The following is a 23,932-nucleotide window of genomic DNA, read 5'->3' on the forward strand; positions in this document are numbered from 1 at the left end:
TTACCAATCACCCAACCACGAGGCTGCTTCGCCTGGTTTCAGTTGGACACAGTGAGCGATGCTCCCGACCCCCCGGACTTTCCGCGTCGAGGCACAAAGGAGAGAGATCCAAGTGACAAATCCGTCACCAGCGCCTGTCTGAACCCTCCCCGGGTCCAAAGCAAGCGGTTTCCCCCTTGACGTACAAGGCCCGATGGCCCGAACGGTTTCTGTGCGACGACGGCGCCCGTCACTTTGGAAAACCCGGATCCGGCAGACGCACGTCCGAGAATGGCAGCTGCCACATGGATTGTTCAACTGGTTGATTGGTATCCTAAGTGATACTGGCTCCCCGGGCCCGGGGTACCTTTGTTGGTCGCCTCCATCGTCATTATCATCATCATCACCAGCCCAAACCCAAACCACGCCCCCCCTCCCCCCCTTTCCTCCCCCTTCCGTCCAACCTTGTGCCCCCCTGATCATGACCCATTTCTAAATACATAAAACGCTCTCGTATATCATTGGCCCTGTAAGACAGACACCACGTGAGCGAATGACGGGGTGAGGGGGTTGGGGGAAGGAGTAAATGGCAACGGCATTGTTGGTGACTGTCAAATCCTATCCCCCACACCACGCGCCGTTGGTATCCTGTGTGTTTTTTTTGTGGTTGTTGTTTCCCCCCCCTTTTTCCCGTTTGTAGGTATTTGCCTCCTGCCCACCCTCCTCCCCTTGCCCAGGTAGGAGGGGGGAGGGGAGGTTTGTAAAAATAAAAAAAAAAAAGTAAATAAATGTTTTCAACTCCTTTTCGTCATTGGCATTTGTCCCCGTGTACGCTGCTATATTGCCCGATTGCCATGCTCCCTGCCTTTCTCGCCGTCGCGTATCGAAATCCAATTCGTAAATGCGTCTATTTCCCCGTCGCCGTGTCCCACCTCCCTCCCTAAACCCATTGAGAGTGTGTGACCTAACGGGATGGAAGGGATAGAGAATGGGAAGAGAGAGAGAGAAAGAAGAAGAAAAAGGAGCAACACGTTGGAACCCCGTGACGTAAGACGAAGCAGAAAGGGAGAGGTGAGAGAGAACGAGAGGGGCCAAGAAGACAAGACCATTCTTGGAGGGAGGTCATCCCCCTCTTGTTTGTTTGTTCCCTCCCTCCTGGACCCGGCCCTCTGTTTGCTCGCCAGCCTGGATTTTCCCGCCCTCCTTCCCCCCCTTTCGATAGAAGGGACTCCCGGGGGCTGCGAGGAACAAACATCTTCTCGTCTTTTGGCCATCGTACACGGATGGGGGCGGCTCCTGAGAACACACACTGTGGTGCTTTTCGGTTGGCCTTCCATCCTTTCTTCTTTATTGTTTCTTTTTCCCGGGGGGGGGGACGTTGATGGGGAGTGTTGTTGTGGGGGTGGGGTATTCTCTCTCTCTCTCCCTCTCTCACCTGAGAGTGTGGTTTACACGTTGAACAAATGCTACTGCGGGTGTTGGTTTTCTTCTTGTGTAATCCCCGAGTTCTTCCCACTCCCCAACCGGAGCTCCCTGCAACCCCCGTTGGCCATTGAAATGTAGTGTGTGTATGGCCGAATAACTCCCCTCTGACCAGTCAAGTATGAGGAACTCGCGCAAAAAGAAAGATGAAAGAGAAGAAGAAAAAAAGACAGATTCAGAAGAGAAAAGAAAAAGGGTGGGAAAGAGTAAGTTTGGATATCATGGGTAGAAGTGAATCGAGACATGGAAAAAAGAAGAGAAAGAAAAAAAAAACCATGAAGCTTAAAACAGAAAAGGGGAAGAGGAGGGAGAATCTCAGAGACGGCTGTTCTGGATGGCCCGCCTCCTCTTCTTCCGCGCCTCAGCGGCGTCGAGCTGGGCTTGCCTTGCGCGACCTTTCATCTCTGTTAGCCACTGCTCCTCTCCTAGAAAGGTGTATAGGGGGGGGGGGGGAGGGCTCACCAAGCTTTTCGTACTGCCTCTTGTGCTCTTCCGAGACCCACGGGTAGGTGATTGCGCGCTCGGGGTGCATGCCCAGCAGGCCGATCGAGTTGTTCATCTTCTTGCCCTGCTCGCGGACGTCGCACTGGAACGTCTTGGGGTTGTCGTCCTCGTCGAAAACGAGCAGGTTGCTGGGGTCCGTGACGGGGATCTGCTTGTTCTTGCGGTAGTAGACGCCTTGCAGGCCTTGCGGGCCGCGCTTGTGGCCCTTTGCGGCGTCCTCGGGGAACACGGCGGCGTACTTGGCCTCGACCTCCTTCCAGGAGAGGTGGTGGTCGACGCGGAAGTAATCGATGAAGTCGACCTGCTGGATCGTGTACTTCACGTTGCACCGGGACCCCGTGGGCGAGCGGCGGGGCCGACGGGAGGGGCTGCAAGCGCCGTTGGGAGTTCGGAGGGCAGTCACTGGCAGCCTGTGCTGGAGGCGGCGAGGGGATGTGAGAGAGTGGGGGTGGTGAGGACGAGAGGAGTGGTGGTGGTGGTGGTGGTGGTGGGAGACGCCAGGAGTCGGGGAGGGGACGTCCGGGTACGCCATCGGGGGCATTGGGATTCGGTAGGCCGGCGGGGAGGCGAGTTCGAGCCTGGGCTCCGTGAAGGACGAGGTGCCGATGGATTCCAGGCTGCTCCGCCGCGGTCCCGCCGCCCCTGAGATGGAGGAGGTGGAGGACGGCGGAAGGAAACTCGGGCTGGGGATGAACTCGGGCTCGAGGGGCCGGAGGTCCAGCTCACGCAGGCGCGGGAGCGTAATGATGGATGCCGTGCTGCCGCCGCTGCCGTCCTTGGAAAAGGACAGCTGTGTGTTGACGGAAGAGAGGTCTGGTGACCTGGGTTCAGGCGAGGAGTATTGGGAGTTGGTTGATCTCGTCATGCCTGGGGCGCTGTCGTAAGCTTCACGTCGCTCTTCATCCAATACGGTCTTGGTTAGATGTAGCCTACCGTCTGACCTGATCGAGGTGAAGCTCTGGGTAGGCGAGGGGAGTGTCGGCGACTTGATGTTGAAGGAGGCCATGGAGGCCAGTGTTGTTGCCACTTCCACATCGTGACGCTTGCCGGGCTTCCGGTCGTTGTTGTTGATGCTGCTGCTGATGCTGTTGCTGCGGCTGTCCACGTCCATCCTGTCGTCGAAGGTGAATGACGAGAGGCTGGGAAGCACTCTCGGCACCTCGTCGTTGCGGGCCTGGCTGTAGCCCATGGGCGGCGGTAGGCGGTCCATGCCGTGCTGATGGTGTTCTTGTAAGCTGACGAACATGCCGGATGTCTGACGTTGGCGTTGCAGGGAGGCAAGGTGGAAAGTCGAGGACGGTACCAAGTGAGAAGTGAGAGGCGTTTTGATCAGATTGGAACGTATTCCCAACCGCAAGAGGACACAGGTGATGCCGGACACCTGCCGAGATCTCTGTCCTATCGATGAAGAACTGTTGCAGAGGACAGATGCTGTTGTTGCGGGAGGGGCGAAGGCAGGTAGGTGTATGTTAATCGGGGAGTGAAGAGATACGAGACGAGTCATCGACAACGGGTCAGACCCTGACTATCAAGTTCCCGTCCGCGATGGATCTCTGTCTCTGTTATATCTCTTTTTTCCCGGCCTGGCTGGTTGTACAACACAGTCGGGAAAGCAACGAGCCGGGACCCTGGTTGTGGCCCGGGGGGGGGGGGGTTCGAGAGTGAGAGGGTGAGAGTGTGAGAGGGAGTGAGAGGGTTCGAGAGTGAGAGAGAGAGAGAGAGGGAGTGAGAGAAAAGCAGGCTAGGTTTGCGGTTACACTGTAGCTCCAAGTAAGGGCCAGGGAGATCAGGCTCCGCCTGGTGGCATTCTGACAGCGAGAGGCCGTTTCTTATTTTTCTTCGGTACTAAGCTTGCTATGTGCAGACGTAGCCAAATGTGTAGATCCATGGCATGTACCTCCTGCAGGTCGCCCAATCTGTCTAGTATGGGCTGGCGCCGGGTGCCCCCCTCCAGGCCCTGATCCTGGTTCGTCATATGGGGGAGAGACCTTTGAAGGATGGACGCTCTATCTCACCCTATGCGTGCGCTTCTTTTCATCCAATTGTGCAAGTGGCTATTTCCATACATGGAAAACCACACACGCACACACCCTCGATACCAACCAACCTCACGCCACCGCCAATGAATCGGGATATGCAGCAAACAGGGTCATGGTCTGTTTGGGAATGACGAAGCATTGGTCGGGCATGCAAGACTGATGGCGGATGAGATGCTCTGAGACGGCGGAGAGGCGTGAGGCATCGAAGGAGTGGCGCCCGCAGGCGGGCGGGGTCGAGAAGCTCGCCAGTTCGCAAGGGAGGGAGCCGAGCGAGTTGGATTATCCGGCCTTCGAAATGAGGTCGCCCAATGGTCGAGACGACAGCGCATACAGAGTAATGAAGGGGATAGTCCGGTCTGTGGTGCAGGCAGGCCCTGGGTGTCAGTGTGAGAATGAGAAGGTGATTATGGTGGGCGGGTGGAAGTAGTATTCGGGACATGCTGCACAGTCGATATTCTCCTCCAGGGGCGCTAGTCTTAGATCGTAGCTGCGCGTCACAACTGGTGCGTGAGGTCGCAGTCTTCCGGGGGCCTTGCTGTGAGTTCCACTGTCTTCCGGACGTAGCAGAGACGAGTGACGAACGATCTCAATCGAGACACTGGTGGTGTGGGTATACACGGTGGAGACGGTCACCCACACCCACACACTCACACATGCTCAATGCCCGCCCACCTAGCCAAGGGGCTTTGCAAGACCGAGAAAGCGAGAGTGTGTGTGTATGTGTCTGAACATGAGTGGGGTGTAAGAGGGAGTGTGATCTTGGGCATACTTGGGAGCAAGGCACGGCCAGGCATGGCATGTCCGCTTTGCTTTGTGCGACCCGAAGCCTCATTTGCTGTTGGACTAACATGAGGCTGCGATTGGATCTACTCATGAGTCCTCCCCCTCCACAAGCTGACTCGAAGACGACAGGACAGGTAGGACTCGGTTGGGGCATTCTCTTTCCGAGATTCTGGTAGCTGTAATAATAGTAGCTGCCCTGGTCCAGTTGCCCCCCCCCCTTGGACAACCCAAGCATTGGCGTTTGCTCCGATGGTCGTCGACATGGTGTGGCCATTGTCGTCGCTATTTGGTAACATTGATGCCAGGCCCTGACGCTCTCGCATGTTCCTTCGTGTCTTCTCTCGAGTGTTTGCGGCATGGTAAACTGCCTCCGCAGCAATACTGAATAATGTTAAGCCAAAGTCGGTGTGATTCTCTGGTGCAGAACGGGCAGGACGGGCAGGACAGGCATCTTTACTGGCCGCCTGCCCCCACTCACACAGACACACATATACCCGCCCTTAAATCTCGCAGGAAATGCCCCTCGTAGCATCTCAGCTTGTTGTCTGAGATGCATTTCTGATTTGGGAGCGACAGACATCGGTACCCGCTGGTGAGAGGGGGGAGAGGGTTCGATGGAAGGCCGCCAGTGGACGGCCACGCGGTAGTCGTTGAGTGCAGCCGCCTTACCGCCGTCGTCTAGGGTCTAGGAAGACGGTTTGTGGGGCCGCCGTGGTGTCTGGGTAGATAGTCTCGACCGACCACCCGTACACTCCGCTTGCGGGCTTGCGGGGACCGACTGAAGAGGGCTACCAAAGCCTGGCTCAAGAGAGAGTGTGTGAGTGAGAGGGCGAGAAGTCAGGAAGTTGGCAAGATTGGGTAGGGTCAAGTTGGTATCGACCAGGGTAGGTGTGGGAGGAAAAGTTTGGGGGAGGTGTGTCGGTATCAATAGTATGCACAAGTGGGCGTGGCCCAGATGAGCGCATCTGGATCTTCATCCATGGTCCGAGAGGGTAGGAATAACAAACACATCGCCGCCGCCGCAGATTTCGGTGACTAGGTAGGTAGTGTAAAAGACGAGGTCGTCGGTCTCAAAAGCCTTCCAGGTGGAGAAAAGCCACCGCGATCCGGACCAGACTAAAAGCCCATGTCCAGCACAATGCCATAACGGTCAATCGACTTGTGTTAGCATGCAGCCTGCCCTGTCCTGGCCTGGCCATTCGTCTGTGAGCCCGTTACCAGCCATATCAACGTCTGGCCAACCAACGAGCACCCCATGTTTCTTATTCCGCAGCCAGAGAGGGTGAACGCCTTCTTCCCTGTCTCGTCTCGGCTGGACTCTTCACTAGACTTTCATTCAAGCGCGCTGTTAATCTTAGCCATCTTCCTCCCTTTGTCAAAGCCACGCGACGATGCGGACCAAGTTTGAGATGCAGGGGGTTTCGCCACGATGTAGTATGGCGTTTCTTTTCCACTTGGGCTTTTACCGCTCTGGCGAACTTCCGGCCAACCCAGGCAGCAGTCGCCATGGGTAGAAAGACCTTGAAGCCCCAGACTATCCATTTCAGACCCTGGCAAAAGCTTGGTTCTCTTTGGACCACCCTCAGTTATTGTCGTCGATATTGTTGCCTTGCTGTTGTGTTTTCACAAACTCTGGAATCGACCGACCGCCTTGATCGTCTCGTCCCCCTTCTGCAACACGAGCAGTCCAACGCATCAGACACACGCATACCCCATTGTTTTTGCATATCCTTTCGATAAGCACCATCTTTGATCCGTACTGGACTGAATGGGTGCTTGCCGCTTATTTGGCAACGTTGGTCCCCCCCCCCCGCCCTCGCGCAGGATGCCTCGACGCCACTCGTCGGCCCAGAACGGGTAGAGACGCCAAGTTGACGGAACGTGAGCCCGCGAGGTCGTCTGTTGATGCCGTCGCCTTTGGCTTCATACAAGCTCAAGGTGATGGCGAGCTATCTCAACGAGTCTTTCAGCCTTTCTTCGCATCGGCCGAGAGCCCTCCTGGTTTGCCCAATCCTGCTCTCTGCAGATGCTCCCGTTACATAGTGGCCTGAGTTGCGGGCAATAATACCACCTCAATTCAAATGTTCCGCCCTGCGTACGTATGGCCAGCCGTCGTACTTACTTTTCTTACCTTTTCTTTTGGGGCCTAGCCGTGGATCTCGTAAGACCAACGCTCTCATCAATGATACGAAACCGATAGGCCCCTTAGCCGGGTTAGGGCCATGATTGACTAAGGCATGCCGCCCGATTAAGAAAGTGTCCATAGTTTGCCATCGCCTCCCGCCATGTCGTGCATTGGAGGCTGTATGTCATCGACTGCCAGGTGTGTCACAGGCCCGCGCTCCGCAATCGCCCGTCTTCTGCAGCTGGGTGAAAGTACATGCGCGTTAGTCAAAGGTTGCCATCGCTCGAGGCCTGTTCCATGGCAGAGCCTCTCATAAGAAGAACGGTGAGCCCTTCCCAACCCCTCCATCTCCTTCCGACGCGTGACTGCCTTGGTCCACCGCTCTTTTGACCTATGTAAGATGATCATGAGCTGCCACGGACTGCAGCTTGGGGAATCGACCATGTTGCGTAATTGCGAGACGGAACATAGCGTGGCCACTGGTAACACGCCCCGTGTAAATCTCACGGTTCGACAGGAACGCTCTTCATCGAGCGGCTGAATCGGGCAATGCGAGCCTACACCGCTAGGGAGGCCGGTATCGAGACAGGTATCCGAAGATGATGCTGGGGGTCTCGGGAAAGACACCAGCTGGCCGGTTCGGAAGATGCATCGCCCCCGATCGAACCCCGCGTTGCTGCTAGATCGAATCTTCCAGGATGAGTGTTGTCCAAAGCAAAGCGATGGATCAATGTTGAGACCGGCAGGCAATCAAATGAGCCCGCCTGCCGGTCGTTGTTGTCGTGTTCATCAAAGGGCGGTCACACTCCTGACTCGGCTTCCCACTTTGGGAGAGATAGATTGCTTTGCGGGCAACGCCCACGGCATAGGCATGCAAAGGCTGTCTTCTTCAGCAAAGCGTAATACCAAAATCCAACCCTTCATTCCGTTGTCGGCCATTGTCCCGTATGCGAATATCCACTCTCTGGTGCGCCAGGCATGGTCCCGCCGATGGCCAGGGCTGCTGCGGAGGTGACAGCGGGTGCGAGGAAGAAAAGGGAAAAGGGAAAAAAAAAAAGAACAAAAAAGGAAAAAAAGAAGAGAGAGAGAGAGAGAGAGAGAGAGAGACGGATCTGCGCTGTGATGAAAACCCAGCCGATGGTCGAGGATTCGCCAGCGAGCCCCATCGCAGAGCCTTCCCGAGATTCAAAGCCGTCAAGGGATCGAGCCAGCTAGGAAACAGCAGCGGGCGAGGCGAGACGCAAGATACAAGCACGCCAATCGTCTTGCATGTGCTCATAACACAGGATAGACATTGAACGCTAGAGACTGCCTTTATGAGATTAGGTTCTTCAACTCAACGAGCCAATCTGGCTGGGGAAAGATCGGATGGCGGAACGCGAGCCCGGAACGGCAGTAAACCAGAAAAGGAAGGGGGGTCGCAGAGAAAAAGATAGAGAGAAGGGGGGGAGAGGAGGGGAGGGGAACGATGGGAGCGATGAAATGGTGTGGCAGATGTGGGATGAAAACGACAGGGGTTCTTCTGTCAGGGATTCGGGGCTAGCCGCTGTGGTAAACTGGCTCGCAGATTCTATGCTACCAAGGCTACGCCACAGATATGCAAATGATGCATCCCGCAGCAGCTAGGCAAGTCTATCCGGCATTAGCTGTCATCGTGTATCGGCCGCAAGGATACGGGTGGTGCGGATCAGTCTCTGGCCAGGTCAGAGAAGCAGGACCCCCCCCCCCCCCTCGACCCTTTTTGACCCTTTGAGCTGAGATCGAGGAATTGGTCTCTAGAGAATGAGGAGGGAAAAAAGCAAATGCAAATGACGATGGACGCCGCCACCCGGTCAATAAATCCGCTTTCCTAGAGACGATGATGACCTGCAGCTTTGGGAGAAGAAGACACCTTGTCCGGTTTCACTTTTCCTTCCACCACCACACCGAGTGCTACTCCAGCGTCGGCCGCCTGCGACGAGTTTTCGGGCGTGGAAAAGGACTCATCTCCCGAGAACCTCCTATATATGGTTTGGTGTGTCAGCTTCCATCCAAACACAGCACAGCGTCTCGACCCTCTCCGGGCGGCGGCGGCGCGAGTGGGCAAAGAAGAAGGAAGAAAGGGTGGGGTGGGCAGCCCCTCCCCAGCGGCCTTGTGTGTTCCGCATTGCAATGGCGGCGGCAAGGGTGAGGAAGGGCTTGGCTGGGGGGCCTTATTGGTGAAATCAGTGTGCGGGTGGTGCACGCGCGGGTGGGCGGCGGGAATTCCATCTTACCATCCCCTCTCTTCTCCTCCGCTCAAGAAGCTGCAGTCGCTGTTGAGCTCGCAAACCCACCCACCTCCAACTCCCCGACCGTTTCTCCATGAGCTGGTGTCCGAATCCGGCCCTGTTGGTCCCCGTTGTCAGTCAATCCGAGGGCCCGCAGTGTAAGCCGATGACGTAAGGATTCGCATCCTACCTTGGGTTCCTGAAGTCTGTGCCGAGGAAGAATGTGATCTCCTCCGGTACACGCTCAAGCCGCAGGTAAAGGCTCGGAAGTCCTCCACATCGACATTGTCGGGCATGACGCCGGTAAGCACTCGTCCAAGGGCAATGATGGAGGCAGCGTGCGAGCACAGGACGACGGCGCGCTTGCCCTCGGCGTCGCATCGGTCAATGATGGCTTGGACTGCGGCCGCAATACGGTCATGCAATTGAGCGATGGTCTCGCCTTTGCGGGCGGGAAAGACTGCACTCTGGTACGTGGTATCGAGGTGAGGAAACATGGACTTCAGCACGTCGGACGAGGCCGGGGTCGGGTGCTCGAAGGGTGCAGCACCATACCACTCAGAGAGTCCATGCTCGGGGCGGATGGTGACAGTCTCGGCGTCGTTGGCGCCAACGTCCTGTCCCGCGAGGCGGTTGAGGCGTTCCTGCTTGAGGGCTACGAAAGGCGTAATGGTTTGCAGGCAGCGGTAGTAGGGGCTGGAGTAGACGGCTTCGATTGAAGGGTCAACGGTCAGCAGGTGGGCGCCCAGCTCCTTGGCTTGGTCGACGCCGTGTGCTGTCAGTTCCGGGTCGGCGGGGATTCCTGTCGGGGAGGGGATGGACGCCGTGTAGCTGCCCGTGGACGGGTCGACAAGCCAGTTGGACCTGAACTGAGTAAGGGGCGCCAAGGCTATCGTCAGTCTTCTTCATCAGACCAACAAAAGGATGCCTCCAACGTTGACGGTGCAGCGCGAGCCCTTGCTCGCCGGCCCACTGCTATCGTTGGGGGGGGGGGGGGGGGGCTTGTTTTCCCAAGCGAGCGGGCTTGGCCTCCGTGGGAGGGAGGAACTTTGCACAGGATTCTCGTCTGTTGGATCCCACCCTCGTCCTCATTGGTGTCGAGAACGTCCGTCTCGGAGATGAAGCCGGATGTGACAAGACGGAATGGAGCATTGGAGGATGGGGACTTACACCATGGCGGGCGACATAGATTACCTGCAATGACATATTTGTGGCGGGCGGCGCGTCGCAACCCTGGCTGAGCGGCAGGAAAGGGAGGTAAGAGCGGCCGCGGAACCAGGACGGAACAGCAAGAAAAAAAAAAAAGTATGGGTCGGGTGCTGTCGTGTTCAGACTCGAGTCGAACGGGATGTGTGTCGGTTCCGGGATAAAGTGAGGACCGTGAGACGAGGCGCGAAGGCCGGCCACAGCAAGGCAAGGTGAGGTAAGCACAGTAAGGCCAGACAAAGCTCGGTGGTGTGGCGGTGGTGATCAAGTCAGTATCTGTAAATTGGGGCGGGATGTGATGGAGAGAAAGAAGTTGGCTCGGTTGGGCCGGGTGTGGGAGCAGGACGAGGATACGTGGATGCTGCAGGCAAAGGAACGGCAACCATCCATGGAAACAGTGTACGGATACGAGGACGGGACTGACACCCCTCCCCCCTTGGCGAAGAGGGTAGGTTGGTTGAAGATGTCGTTCAACTAAGAGTGTCGAGCAAGAGCCCGGGCCAGTTCCCCGTGTGCTCTGTGATCCCTCAAACCAACGCTATCAACCCTGTCCGGGCCTACCGAGGCAAATAAGACGGCCACAGTGACCTACCTGCCTGCCTGCCACAAGAACCCAGCAAGCCGACCGCGGGCGGAAAGCCGAGGGCAGCCGGGGGGCAGGCAAGAATGGCAAAACTGAACTCCTTCCCCCACTGGAAGGGGAAAGAGTAGTAATACGGGGGGTATTCGTAGGTACCTCGGGGATACTCGACCGGGGTAAGCGCTCACGGTTACTCTTGCGCACCGTGATTAATTTGCACGCTACAGATACCTACCTACATTTACCTAGGCAGGCACTCGGGTGGTGGGGAAAAAAACAGGATACCCTTTTTCCAACACCACCAAAACACCACAACTTCCAGCAATTCAATACCCCGTCCAAAGTGGGCAAAAACTTCTTTTTTCTTTCTTTCCTGTATTTGATACTTCTGACCTCGAGAAATTCATGAGCGCCTCGTAATCGTGCCTTTTTTTTTTTTTAAGTGTATCAAGAGCTGGGTAGCCCATCGTGACGGTGGTGGTAGTAGTGGTAGGTAGGTAAAAGGTATCCTGTTTTGTTTTTTTTCACCCGAGTGCTAGGTAACTGGGTGTTCCGAAGCCCGCGCGCTATGCCATAAGGTGCTGAAGGATGTGGGCCGACTCGGGTTTAGTGGTTGCGTTGCTGTTTCCATCCATATACCCTTGGGAGTATCTGTGTCCGTGTACGCAGTAGACCCCCCTGTCAACCGCCATCATCATCCAAAGCTCACATCTCACTTCTCATTCTTCCCCTCCCCTACTCTGACATGCCTAACCGCAGTACACACACACACACACACACACACACACACACCACACGCACACTAGTGTTGCGAAAGCCTCAAGGGAATGGGTGGCCAGCACATGCCACCCACGTACCGAACCATGCCTTGAATACTTTGTGGTGTGGACCAGGTCATTGACCGGAACACTGCAACGGGCAGTATCCGGCAACGTAAGGTAGCATCCCACCCGCCGGTCAACTGGGGAGATGCGCAGGTGATCGATCAAGCTGCAGCCCGGCTCCGAATGTGACAAGTCCATCCCTCACCGAGTTGCCGTCGCCCAATCCTGCACCCACATCCTCGAGGGATTTAGCGGCAATATGCCTCATTTAATATTGGACCTTTCTCTGGCGTCAGGGCCACGGCCGGGGGACACGGTACCCGGAGTGTACAAGCCGTTACGGGACGATATGCAAACCGACTTGACTGGCGACAGGGTTCGAATTCTCCGTGACACCCTCCCCTGCTTCCGGTGTTCCGGTGAGCCTTGCAGACAGCAAGCGGCTGCAGAAGCATGGTCGTACCATACGTCTTCCGGCACGACTATCAGAAAAGCAAGCAAAAAGAAAACAACCCCCTTTCCCCCTTTCCCACCCGAAAACCCCCCGGCAGCTCACTTTGACATATAACGCCTGCGCCCGTCAGTCTACAAAACACTGCTGCGGTTGTGGCCGGACTGGCCCCCTTGTACCATGCCCTGCTGCCCCTCTGCCCGTTGCCTCTCGCCCCGTGATTAGTGATAGTTAAGTTCCGGGTTCGCCCTGAAATTGCATCGACACCGGCACTCGGGGACCGGGCACTCGACGTGCCTCGTGAACCACTGCCTCGCATGGTCGAGATGCAGTACATGTTCGCACTTCAGACAAAACGTTGGGAAGTTGGCCGCCATCCACACCTCCGGCTCGCCGTTGACCTCAGGCCGGTCAGACCTCGGAACCCCCACCACCTCCAGGCAAACCACACACCGCGGCAGGTGGCGGCCGCAGTTCGGGCAGCTGATTCCCGCGTTGATGCTCGTCGCCATCAGGGGATTTCTCGAATCCGGCCCCCCAGGCGGCGGCCCTGACCCGGCCCCGCCTTGCCCAGCGAGCGTCGTCTCAGCGTCACAATACACGCACCGCAGCGCGATTTGGCGAGACGGCGGCTTGATCGTGGGCCGCCCGCGCTCCTCGCGCTTGCTCTTCTTCGTGCTCTCCACCTCGAACTTGGTTCTTTGGAGGAATGCCTTGTGCCGTTGCAGATACGACCTGTACGCGTTCCTCCACGCCAGGCACCGGTAATCGTCAATGTAACGTGGCGCGCATATCGATGTGACTAGCGCCGCCGTCTGGAAGTCATTGAACTTCTCGACGTATCTAGCAAAGATGTCCACCAGCCTGTCCGTGATTCCCGTGAGAACGATGCCCTCAATGTCTCCAGTCTCTACTGCCATGGCGACCTGCTTGTGGAGCCACTTGGTGAGCTGCTCGTCGTCAAAATTTCGAACTGCAACGTAAACCCGATCCGACAGGGGCAACGAATCTTGGTTGGCGATGGCGGACCAGTCGCCCGTGGCGATCAACGACGACATCGCCCTGAGATACGGGTCCGTTTTCGACGCCACCGCTTCGTCGAAATCGAGCTGCTCCTTGCTAAGGTGGTTGTCGCTCCTTCCGATGAGTTGCAACGCCAGTGAGACGAACAGCAGCTCCGGGTGGGTGACGCTCGCCGTCTTGAGGATCTGGATTGCCTCTTTCGTGTCGCCCTTAAAGACAGCTCGGGCTGCCGCCATTGTGTGCGCCGTCGTTGGGTAATCTTGACTGGGATCATGCGCCGCTGCCCCCCTGGCTTCGTGTGCCGCAGTGTCTCCCCAACCGCAAATGTCTAGGCACAGTTGCCTGTGAAATGGTTTTCTGGTCTGTATGCCTTCGTACTTTGGCAATCCCCGCTTTTTGCAGATACTCCCGATGCACTTCTCCCACAGGGTTGTTTCTGGGATGGGTGACGCCTCCGGAAGTCTTGTAGAGGGCTTCCGACCTGCAGTGGTGTCAGTCACATTCCGGAGTAAGAAAAACCACGCTCTACAAACCCAGGTCATCGGTCCAAATTGTGCAGACCCCCATGTAGCTGAGATCGAGTGGCGACAGCTTCATGCCTCCGTCTAACGCCGCATCTTCCGCATCTGCATTTCATTAGCGACTATAACAACGAACCGTCCTTGACACTTACCAGCAACCCAGTCCCACACATAGCGCAACCACGGATCATCCGATACCACCGTGCGGTTGACATTGCAGTCAAGAAGGTACTTCTCTTTGGCGCGGAGAAGCATAACGTGGTCGAGAAGGCACTGGGCCTCAGTCGACAAGTCCGTCGCTTTCAGTGGTAGAGAAAGCAGCGATTCATGCATGTGACGACAAGACACCGGCCCTTCCCGAGAGATGGACAACTGGGCAAGTGAGCTGATCGACTCCTCCATGATGATTGAGCTCTCGGTTCCGTTACCCTCCGAGTCCTTGGCCCTTTCCTTAAGCTCCGACCTCAGAGCCCGCATTCTCTCTGCCGTTGGCTTGGATCTGTCGAGTGCCGGAGTGGCCTTGCCCGTGTTCCCAACCAGCCTGCTGCTGAGTTCGGCGGCCGAAAACTTGGACTGCAATGTCGTGTCCACAATGGACTGAACGTCGGCTTTGTTGGGGCCAAATATGGGAATGTCCGAAAGCGCTTCCTCGACAAACAACGGACCGAGCATGTCGGAGGCCTGTGATGGCTCAAACTCCATGATGCTGTGGTACGCAGCCCCCTCTACATGACATCAGGATTCGGTCGGTCCGATAGATGAGCTACCCAACATACCTTCTAGCCCTCGATGGGGCGGCTGCCATGGCGTAAGCTTGTACAAGTAATCGGAGGTATACGACGGTTGCTCGAGAATCTCAAAGATGCCGTTGGCGCGTAGGACCAAAAGGCGAGGTTGCAGCACAGGCGAGTCCAGTGTCACCCAGTCAAAAGACACAATCCGATCGTTCTTCCGGCCGCTGTCACGGTATTGGACATCCATGTCGTGGGATTTGTGCACTTCCAGAAGCTCCGGGCTGCCCTCCAGAGACATATCGCGAGGCGTGATCTCCTTGTTCGTCTCCAAAACCTTCAGCTGACCTGACCGAGACAGCACGGCCAGAAGCCCCCGACGATCCCGGCAGTAGCGCAGGGAGCGGACGATGGAGTGCTTGCTTTCGCTCAGAGATGGGTCATCGTCCATCTCGACCACTCGGTCGAGCCTCAGGGCACCGCCCCACGGGAGGTCATCTTCTTCAATCGCGCCCAGGTAGGACGGCGAAGCGACTGGCCGAGATGTCGCGCGTCTGTCCCAGATCATAATGCCAGGTTGGTCCAGCGCGGAAGACGCGAAGTAGTTCTGGTCAGCGTAATCGATGGCCAGGTTGTTGTTGCATTTTGTCTGGAACGTGCAGACAACACTGTTGGGTTCTACGTACGTAACGTGTTAGTCGCTCTGTACGTTGACGTGGGCCATGGGCAACTACCTCGTAAATCATGGATGCGCAGGCCTTGGGCCTTGATCCCAGCCACCAGGGTCTTTGGGTTGTCCTCAAAGAACTTGACGCTCGACACTGACACACTAGGCTCCAACCGGTAGGCAGGGTCTGCGAAGGCGTGCAGGTCTTTCGGGAAACCTTTGGCAGTCTTGTTCATGGTCGACAGCCGGTTGACGTCCCATATGTGGAGGCACTGGTCCATCCGCACTCGGTCCAAGCCGACCGCGAGGAGGCCGTCGGTGCTGAATGCCACCGCCTGACACGTTCTCGTCATCTTAAGGTTAAGCTCGATATAGGCGTTGGAATTGTCGTCCATCCTCAGCAGGTTGACGACGCCGGTCTGGGTGCCAACGGCCAGCAGGCCAGGAACCGTCGGCGACCAGTCGTACGTGGTGAGTGTGGGAAAGTCATCATGTTTCGAGAGCCTCGAATAGTCGAACCGGCTTCTTTGTGCGAGCCCGCTGGGCTCATACAGCTGCACGATGCGATGCTGGAGGTTGATGTGGATGAAGCTGTCGTAGCCAGAAATCTGCGACCACTTGATCAGTCCAGGCTCCGGGCGGTCCATGGCGGCCGCGCGCGCCTGAACTCTGAATATGTCTCGGGACTGGTCGTTGTGCAAATTCGACTCAAATCGAGAGTCGGCGCTAACGGCTCGAGTTTGAAACAGTGCTCGACCGCTTCGAGGTACCTGAGTTGAGTGGATGAGCTGCGCTTGATGCCAAGTGTGAGGAGATCAGCCGAGTATGGCGGAAGCCCAAGACAGCTTTTATACAGAAATCGCCCCCGGAATGCAGGATTCAGTGGCCTTCAGAGTTATTTGAAGGGGAGGTTGGCGCGAGTGCTCGCAGGTGTCAGTCGGGCACCTCGAATCACTGGACCTTGGGCGGAATAGCTTCGCCGACAGTTCAGTGAGCGTTGTAATTGGGACCTGTCATTGGCTCAGGTGGGTCGTCTTCAGAGCTAGTCCCTAAATGGAAAGATAAGCATATCCGGGTGGGGTCGGCACCCTCCAGGCCGCGATAACGAACCAAATTTTTGAAATGGGAACCCGCGAAACCATCAACAACGCATCCCCATAAACGTCCACATCCCCAACCAGAACAGAGTCCCGGTCAGACCACAATCACAAAAGCAATGGGCACAAAACGAGTGCACTCCGAAGTGGACTCAGAAGGCGCGCAGCCGGATGATCAGCGCAGCAACTCCCCGGGCTCAGAAGACGGTCAACACGACCACAAAAGATTTAAGGCCACCCGGAAGAAGCACAAGGCAAAGGAGGGCACGACCAGTTGGAACAAGACCCGCGCGAGAGCCATCCGGAGACTACTGCAGAGCGGCAAGGAGCTTCCAGCTACGAAGCGCAATGAGCTGGAGCAGGAGCTCGAGGCGTTGCAGGAGAAGGTCGAGGAGCACGACTTCAGAAAGAGGCGGAGCCACATGATCCAGAAGTACCACATGGTTCGGTTCTTTGGTACGTGAACCCCCCCCCCAAATCACGCCGCGTTGCGTGCGCATATGGGTTTCCAGGATGCGTTCGGCTCATTGACTTGCGATGCATTTAGAACGGAAAAAGGCAGAGAGACTCCTCAAGCAGCTCTGCAAGAAGCTCCAGCAGACCGAAGACCCTGAAGAGAAGAAGCGCCTCGAAGCCGAGGCCCACGTCGCCGAGGTCGACGTCGCCTACGCCCGCTTCTTTCCCCTGATGGAACGCTACGAGAGCCTGTATCCCAACAAGGACAAGAAGGGCGAGGACGGAGAACAGGCTCAGGAGGGCGGGGACGAGGACAAGCCCGAAGCTGACGCGAAGCCATTCAAGCAGCCCAAGGCCCTGCGGGCCCTTCACGCCGAGCGGCCAAAGATGTGGGCCACCGTCGAGAAGATACTACCGGAGGGCGAGGCGGCGCTGTACAGACTGCGCGACCGCAAGTCGGCGGCGGACGCGGCCCCGCACCAGAGGCAGCCCCTGCCACAGCGGACGCAGCGGCCGGTGCGGGCAAGGGAGGAGGATCCGTGGTTGGCGCGGTCGAAGAAGACGTGGAGCGACGCGAAGGCGAAGGCGAAGGATCCCAAACAGCCGATGAACAGGAGGGAGCGCAGGGCGCAGGAGCGGAAGGCCCCGATAAAGGCGGACGAGGAGGACGACGGCACGGGCTTCTTCGAATGAAACTGCGAAATGCGGAGAGGACAGCCCGCAAAGAGCAGGAGGAAAGAGAAGAAGAAGAAGAAGAAAAAGCATAGGCATGGTGTTGAGCGTTTCGGTTGCCATTTGTATACCCTCTAAAGAAAGCTATTCTGGGATCGCCGTCAATGGAATAACAGTCGATAATGATTTCTCCCAGAGAACCGTTCTGCAGGCATCCCGACGGCACCTCTCCTCGCAGGGAGTGTCGAGAGTACATGTCATCCGATGTGAGCACCGGTCTACCTAGCTGAGTTTAGGTAGACGGGTAGTGAAAACCAACCCTTTTTCCATTCTCAAACTTAAAGCAACCTCCACCAACCAGCCTGAAAAGGAGTCAGGCACTCTATTAATTACCATCCAGCAAATCATTAGCTCCAACTTCCATTTGTATCTCCAAACGAAACATACGCGAAGACGTCGCCCGGAGGCAGAGCCCGCGGCCTCCCGCATGAGCCCCAGCCAACGAAGCGGTTTGAGGGGAAGCAACCCCACAAGCATTCGCACTTCTCCGTCAAGAACAGTCTGCACTTCTTTCGCCCTGCTTTTACCATACTTGGCCTCCCCGGATTTATATGAATGCTCCTCACACGCCGGCGCACCCCGCTACGTAGCAACTGACACTTCTCTCACATCGCCCGCCGCCCCCCCCCCCCCCCGATCGAACGCAGGCAGCCTGATCGACCGCCATGTCAGCCCCGTCGCTTACCGGCGCACCTGCCCAGGGCGTAGACTGGGCGGCCCTCAAGTCATATATTGCAGAAAAGGAACGGTTCGAGGCCGAAAACGGCCGCCCTGCTCCGCTGAGTGAGATGGAGGCTGAGGCCATCGCCGTGCTCCTTCGCCCGGCTCCGCGATTGGACCCGGATCTCGGCAGTGAAAACTGGCTTGGTCTACTGAACCGTACGTATCGGGATAACACCTTCCCCACATAGTATTGTAGCTCAACGGACCTTTAACTGACACGGAAGGGGGCGGGCCTCGGTTGCAGATTTTCAGCAGGTTAGGAGCCAAAAGATCACATTCAAAGACGCGCCCCGCGAGCACCCCCGCCTCGGGAAGGCCCCGGAGCTACGCTGGGCGTGCACGGCGGCGTTCACCAGCACCGGCGACGTCTTTCCCCGACCGGGCTACGGCGTGGACACCGCCGCCGGCGCGACCGTCCCGGACTTCCCGCGGAAGCAGGACGCGAAGCAGTACGCCGCCATGACGGCCTGCAAGTGGCTCATCGACAACGGCCATATGCTCCCCTCGGGCGATCTACCGAAGCTGCCCAAGGCCTTTGCGCCGGTTCCCTTGCCCGCCGGCGCTTCCGCTTCCCCGTCGGTGTCCGTCCTCCCCGCCAAGAGGTCGCCGCCCAGCTCGCCCCCCGTCGGGGTCGACGGCTCCTCGACTGCGGCGGCGAGAAAGAGGCAGGACAACCAGCCCGCAAGAGCCTCCCCCCGCGACAGCAACGATGGCGAGACCGGCGCGCCCGACGTCGCGAGACGACCATCTCCCGCCAAAGAACTAGCGTCGGCGTCGGCGTCCACCTCAGCCTCCTCGTCCACGACAACGTCCTCCGCAAGCACCCCCTCAGCCGGCGTCCCCATAGCCATACCCCTGCCAGCGACCTCCAACTCCTCGGAACTCTCGGCGACCCAGAGGGTCCGCGAGCTGTGCAGCCGCCTAAAATACCCGGTGCCCCATTACAGGCTCACCCAAGACACGACGGTGCCTGGGGGCGACTTCTGGAACGGCTGTGCGGACTTTAGCAACGACCTGCGCGTGCCGGAAGACCTGGGTACCGTCAACAAGGTCCTGACGAAGAGGGCAGCAAAGGACCGCATGTCCGAGCATATTCTGGCATGGCTGCTCCACGAGCAGGAAGAGAGGAACAGGAAGGCTAAGAGGTTGCTAGGGGGTAATGGACCGTGATGTTATCCATGGCAGGCAGCGCCGATGGGTATATTAATGAAGGATTTGGGCATCTTCGCGTGCCAATTGTGTGCCAATTTTGCAGACTGCTTATTGGTTTTTGGTTCCGGCGTATTATTCAAGGAGCAGAAATCCAGGGGCATGGGAGGGAGCGCCACTCTTGGGATTACATTCATGACTAGGAGGGTTTCCCTCAATAGACAGTCCGGAAAGAAAGGCTATTCTGGTTCAAAGATCACTGTCTACCGGTGCCGAGGGACCAGTGGTAACGATAATAGAGCAACTAGCTCTAGAACCATCGAGACATTCACGACACTCTAGACTCGTCGAAGCAACGAATGCCGATAAAGTTGCAGGGGCGTCCCTCCAGTGAGCCGAACTTCCTAGGTAGATATGGTTTTCGAGGTTTTGTGCTCGGGTCTGGACATTTGGTCCCTGGTGCGAGGTCTGGCAGATTTGGCACAAGGCGGTTGGTTTTTCTCTCACATAGTAAAGAAGCAATGTCGACTCGGAACCAAAATAACGCCCGGGTTAACCCCACGGCCGCGTCGGGATCTAGGAACCCAAGCCGATCCACGTAGAGGATCGCCATGGTAAGCCGGGTGCAAGCCTGGTTATGCCGACGGAACAGGAAGGCACTTCGGCAACACGAGCATCAATGGCAAACCATGAACCGCGCGCTTTGCTGGTTCGTTCCGCGCCCCAGGGGGCACCCATTGATCTTCTTCCTGGTACGCTCCGCCTCGGGCCCAAAGCGCCCGCTCCTGGTATATAGTTGGCAAGTCATCAACGGACTTCTGATAATCCCAGGAACCATCCCCAGAGTATATCAAGATCCGGCTCCGGCTCCGGCGTGCCGGTCAAGGGTCCGGGCCCTCGTGGATGCAAAGCAGCGCCGGGGATGCCGACCCAAGTGTGGCGCCAAGTGTCCGATCTTCCATCTGCGAGTAAGAGTTTACGAAGGGGAGTAGGGCCTCAGTTCATCCTATTGGCACGTACCTAGGTAAGCACGTAAGTAACCCGTCGCAAATGCTGAGCCCGTGCGGCTGCGGACATCCCTGCTTGCGGCGAGGGAACAATGCTCTTTCGACCTCAGAGAGACTCGAGCTGGACTCCACAGTATGATGGTCGGCTCATCCGTTGTTCCCGTTGCTGACAAGCCTTGGGCCGGGCGTTCCAGATGAGACGGTTTCTCCTGGCTTGGTGTTTGGTTTTTGAAGTTGGACCATCCGTGCGCGCTGCAACAGGCTGAGATGAGGTGGCATTTTTTCTAGCATGTCAAAAAGGGGCAAAGCACCGTCTTGGGAAGTTCAGTCTCTGCATGAATTTCTGTGTCTCTGAATTGCGTCTGATGACTATCTACCGGGATTTAAAAGATTCATGGTTGTTCTCCTTGGCTCTCAAAGAGAGACACGGAGCGACCTTAGGGCCTATGGGTACGTGAAGCCAGCATCTTTGTTCAGACGATCTGTGCTTGCGCCGCGAAATAAACTTCGGTCTAGCTGCATAACTTTTTTGCTCTAAATTACATGCATCTGCGACTAAGCCCTCTGCACCTCTGCTCAAGTCATCCCGGTCTCAAAGTTAGTGGTTTTTTTGAGGTAGATACTGTATTTGACAGAAAGAGTGACGTGTTGACGTTTCTGCGCGCGGCTGTTGACATTAGGTATGTTTCTGCGACTGTATAATTAATTTTCTTCACAATTCATTGGATGCCTTGTGCGTCTCGGACCCTGGACGTTGGAGCAGTAAACTTGGTGTTGACGACCATGGGTGTTGCGTTTCCTGTCCAAGCCGTGCCGGGCTGATAGTTTTGCACCTCGCCAAGGTTTGCCTGGATCATGCCTTGGGGGTTGAGGAGGATCTGCGCAATTAGCGTCTCCTCTCTTACGATGAGCGCAACAGACCTACGGCCACTAAAGTTGATCACGACGAAGTTTAGCCCAGCAGGAAAGTCGACATCGTGTCGGATTCAGCATCACATCAACAGACCAAGGAGCCGGTGTCTGACACTGATTACACCCCAACGGACCGAGTGCAGGAAGCGAGAGTGCCACAGTGAGATCGGGCTGCATGCTGCGATGGCGTATGTTTCAGTCGTTCTGCACGTGGGAGAGTCAAGTACTGTGTAGCCCCTGCAGACCCCACCCCAGGGGCTGCGTTCTCCTTAGTAGAGCCCTTCGGTGCAACCTTCAGAGGGATCGCTTTGAAGACGTACTCAGTAGAGCCCGTTCTGGCGTAACCATGCCAGGTCTCGGATGTTGAGGCTTAGCAAAAGTTTTTAAGATTCGATGTGGGTTCTGAGGAGAAGAACTCGGGCCTCGTCCGGTATGTCGCATTGGTGCCGACTAGGTTGGAGGCCATTGAGATTCGATGGGGAGCACTGAGCGTACCGACGACACACACAATACACAATAGACAGCTATGGCAGGCAGCTGTCAACCACCTAGGCCCCGGTTGCCATGGTCGAGCAGCGGAGTCTGCGCGTATCCTGTGCCCATAGGTGGGCTTAATATCATTTCTCAGGTTCGCGAGTGGACGCAACGCCAGGTCATGTCTCTTGGGCAGAGGGCCTCGCCCAGCCCCCTGTTTTGTTTTATTGCCGATGCGAGAGAGAAGAAGGCTGCCGACATGTCCTGACTTGCACCCGCTTATTGAAATGGTGAAAGGCGGTAGCTCGGTAGCAGAGGCGGCAGTCCATATTTGAGACAGCCCACTACTGCAAAAGCCCGTGACCACTTGGCGTCCTCGAAACTGACGTCGCGCGAGCACTAAGGCGACGGCCATCAGCGGTGGTTTGGTCGAGGACGCCTTGCGCACGGCGCTGAATTAGTCAGTCCCCCTATTTCCAATGGGTTGTTGACTACACTAGTCGTCAGCCAGCCACCTCGAATCGTCAAGCTGCAAGCGACACACAAAGACCCCTGATGGCGTACACGAGGTATTGTCGCATCTCATTTGTCCAGATGAAAGTGCTGAAGCTCCCTGCAGCTTCCCCACCAAAACGGCATTGGTATTGTTTGGTTTCCTCAGCGGCGGCGGAGACGGGTGGAAGCCTTTGCAGAACAAGGGAAGTAAGTTGAAAGCACTTAGCAAACGGGCCAAAGACGAGAGCCCCTTATATCTGAAATCCATCGTGTCCAAGGCGCTCGACGACAGATACTCAGTATGACTGTATGACAGGCGGATGGCGATCGACGAGCCAACGGTGAGAGCGGTGAGCTAGCGATTGGGTCCTTGAACCCCTGGACGACCAGGTTCATGTCTGCAGAAGAAGCGGCGGGGGTGCATCAACGGCCCCGCCCTGTGTCTCCACGCGTCCGCCTGCTGGCCTCGTCCGGGTGGCGCGTTGTGTGGTGCATATCCGTATTTGGATGTAGGTGATATGTGTGCTGCTGCTGCTGGCACGGGTCTTCGTCAGGTGAGAGAAGGCACGGAACGTGCTTTGCGCTCTGGGTTGAATCATCGGTCCGAGTCCAAGTGGAAGAATAAGCATATTTGTAGGCAGACAGGCACGAGGAGATTGGCTAGCAGGCTGCTGTGGCTTTATGGGCTTCAGGATATAATTCCGTTGGAACCAGAAGGCGTGTTTGGCCGGTACGATGCAAGTCGAGATGTGATGATAATGCTCCGTGGTGGTGGGCATGTATGCGGAGATAGATGTACCTATAGATGCCAGCGCCCAAACGAAACGATCAGTTAGAAACAGGTGACATGGAACGGAAGTACCTACCTACCTAGGTAAGGTACGCACAAGAGAGGAGGTACCTTGTCTTCTTCACTGGAGTCTGGAAGACGGAAAGCACCGCGACTCAACCCACGGACGGATATGGATATGAGGGCGGACCTGGAACAGGAAGGGCGGTGGCCGACGAGATACCTGAGGTACCTACCCAGGTATTCGTGCCCGTACCCTTTGCAGCTCCATCGAAGAAAAGCCTCAGGAGAGTAGCTCCGTAGAATCGAAAGAAAAGATTAGAAAAGAAAAAAAAAAAAGACTACACTACCGGTAGTCACCTCGTGCGAACATTAGGAAAGACGAGTCGGCGAACTTCTCCCTCATTTTTCCTCTCGTATCTTTTTTTAGTCAACTGTCTTCTCTTCTCTCCGTCCTTCTCTATCCATCACTTAATCGCCGACTGACTGCATCGGTATCTCACTTTCCCTCTTCAGGGCCATACCACTCACACCACCAGACGAGGAGATCAGCACTTGCCTGCTCACGCACCCCTCCGGCCCGCACTCGCACTTGCACATGTTCACGACGCTCTTTCCTCCTGTTTAATACTAATTACCCAAGCCCTTGCAGCCAACTCAAACCTCGCTCTTTATCTCTCCGTTTCTATCTCTCTTACCCTCTCGCCCTCTCTTTAATCTATCCACTCCTCTATATCATAATCGGCTTGTCCATTGCACCAAGAACGCCAGCGTCCGTCACCACTCCTTGGATTTCCCATTCGATTCGACCAGTCCGACGACAGCCTCTAATACGCTCCCGCTCCCTCCCTTACGAATACTCTCGCATTTCCCGAGTCACTAACACCCACATATTCCGACAAGTCACACGACGACTGGCGAAGACGCTTACAC

General features: G+C 56.6%; 5 protein-coding genes across 5 annotated transcripts; 2 read left to right on the forward strand and 3 right to left on the reverse strand.

The window, feature by feature from the left end:
- Positions 1–1,776: 1,776 nt before the first annotated feature.
- On the reverse strand, positions 1,777–3,211 carry GLRG_03588 (uncharacterized protein; the record flags this gene model as incomplete). Its single annotated transcript, XM_008094273.1, has 2 exons — positions 1,777–1,856; positions 1,924–3,211. The coding sequence occupies 2 exons, from the start codon at positions 3,209–3,211 to the stop codon at positions 1,777–1,779; spliced, it is 1,368 nt and encodes a 455-aa protein (XP_008092464.1).
- Positions 3,212–9,163: 5,952 nt separating this feature from the next.
- GLRG_03589 (phosphoglycerate mutase) lies at positions 9,164–10,336 on the reverse strand (the record flags this gene model as incomplete). Its single annotated transcript, XM_008094274.1, has 3 exons — positions 9,164–9,279; positions 9,352–10,025; positions 10,332–10,336. 3 exons carry the CDS (start codon positions 10,334–10,336, stop codon positions 9,164–9,166), a joined length of 795 nt encoding a protein of 264 aa, XP_008092465.1.
- A 2,107-nt stretch (positions 10,337–12,443) lies between these two features.
- GLRG_03590 (WD repeat domain-containing protein) lies at positions 12,444–15,811 on the reverse strand (the record flags this gene model as incomplete). Its single annotated transcript, XM_008094275.1, has 5 exons — positions 12,444–13,726; positions 13,779–13,871; positions 13,919–14,491; positions 14,543–15,175; positions 15,232–15,811. The coding sequence occupies 5 exons, from the start codon at positions 15,809–15,811 to the stop codon at positions 12,444–12,446; spliced, it is 3,162 nt and encodes a 1,053-aa protein (XP_008092466.1).
- A 569-nt stretch (positions 15,812–16,380) lies between these two features.
- Positions 16,381–17,410, forward strand: GLRG_03591 (uncharacterized protein; the record flags this gene model as incomplete). Its single annotated transcript, XM_008094276.1, has 2 exons — positions 16,381–16,717; positions 16,809–17,410. The coding sequence occupies 2 exons, from the start codon at positions 16,381–16,383 to the stop codon at positions 17,408–17,410; spliced, it is 939 nt and encodes a 312-aa protein (XP_008092467.1).
- A 704-nt stretch (positions 17,411–18,114) lies between these two features.
- Positions 18,115–19,342, forward strand: GLRG_03592 (uncharacterized protein; the record flags this gene model as incomplete). Its single annotated transcript, XM_008094277.1, has 2 exons — positions 18,115–18,328; positions 18,417–19,342. The coding sequence occupies 2 exons, from the start codon at positions 18,115–18,117 to the stop codon at positions 19,340–19,342; spliced, it is 1,140 nt and encodes a 379-aa protein (XP_008092468.1).
- Between the last annotated feature and the right edge of the window lie 4,590 nt (positions 19,343–23,932).

This window comes from Colletotrichum graminicola, assembly GCF_000149035.1.
Source record: "Colletotrichum graminicola M1.001 genomic scaffold supercont1.11, whole genome shotgun sequence".
Lineage (NCBI taxonomy): Eukaryota > Fungi > Ascomycota > Sordariomycetes > Glomerellales > Glomerellaceae > Colletotrichum > Colletotrichum graminicola.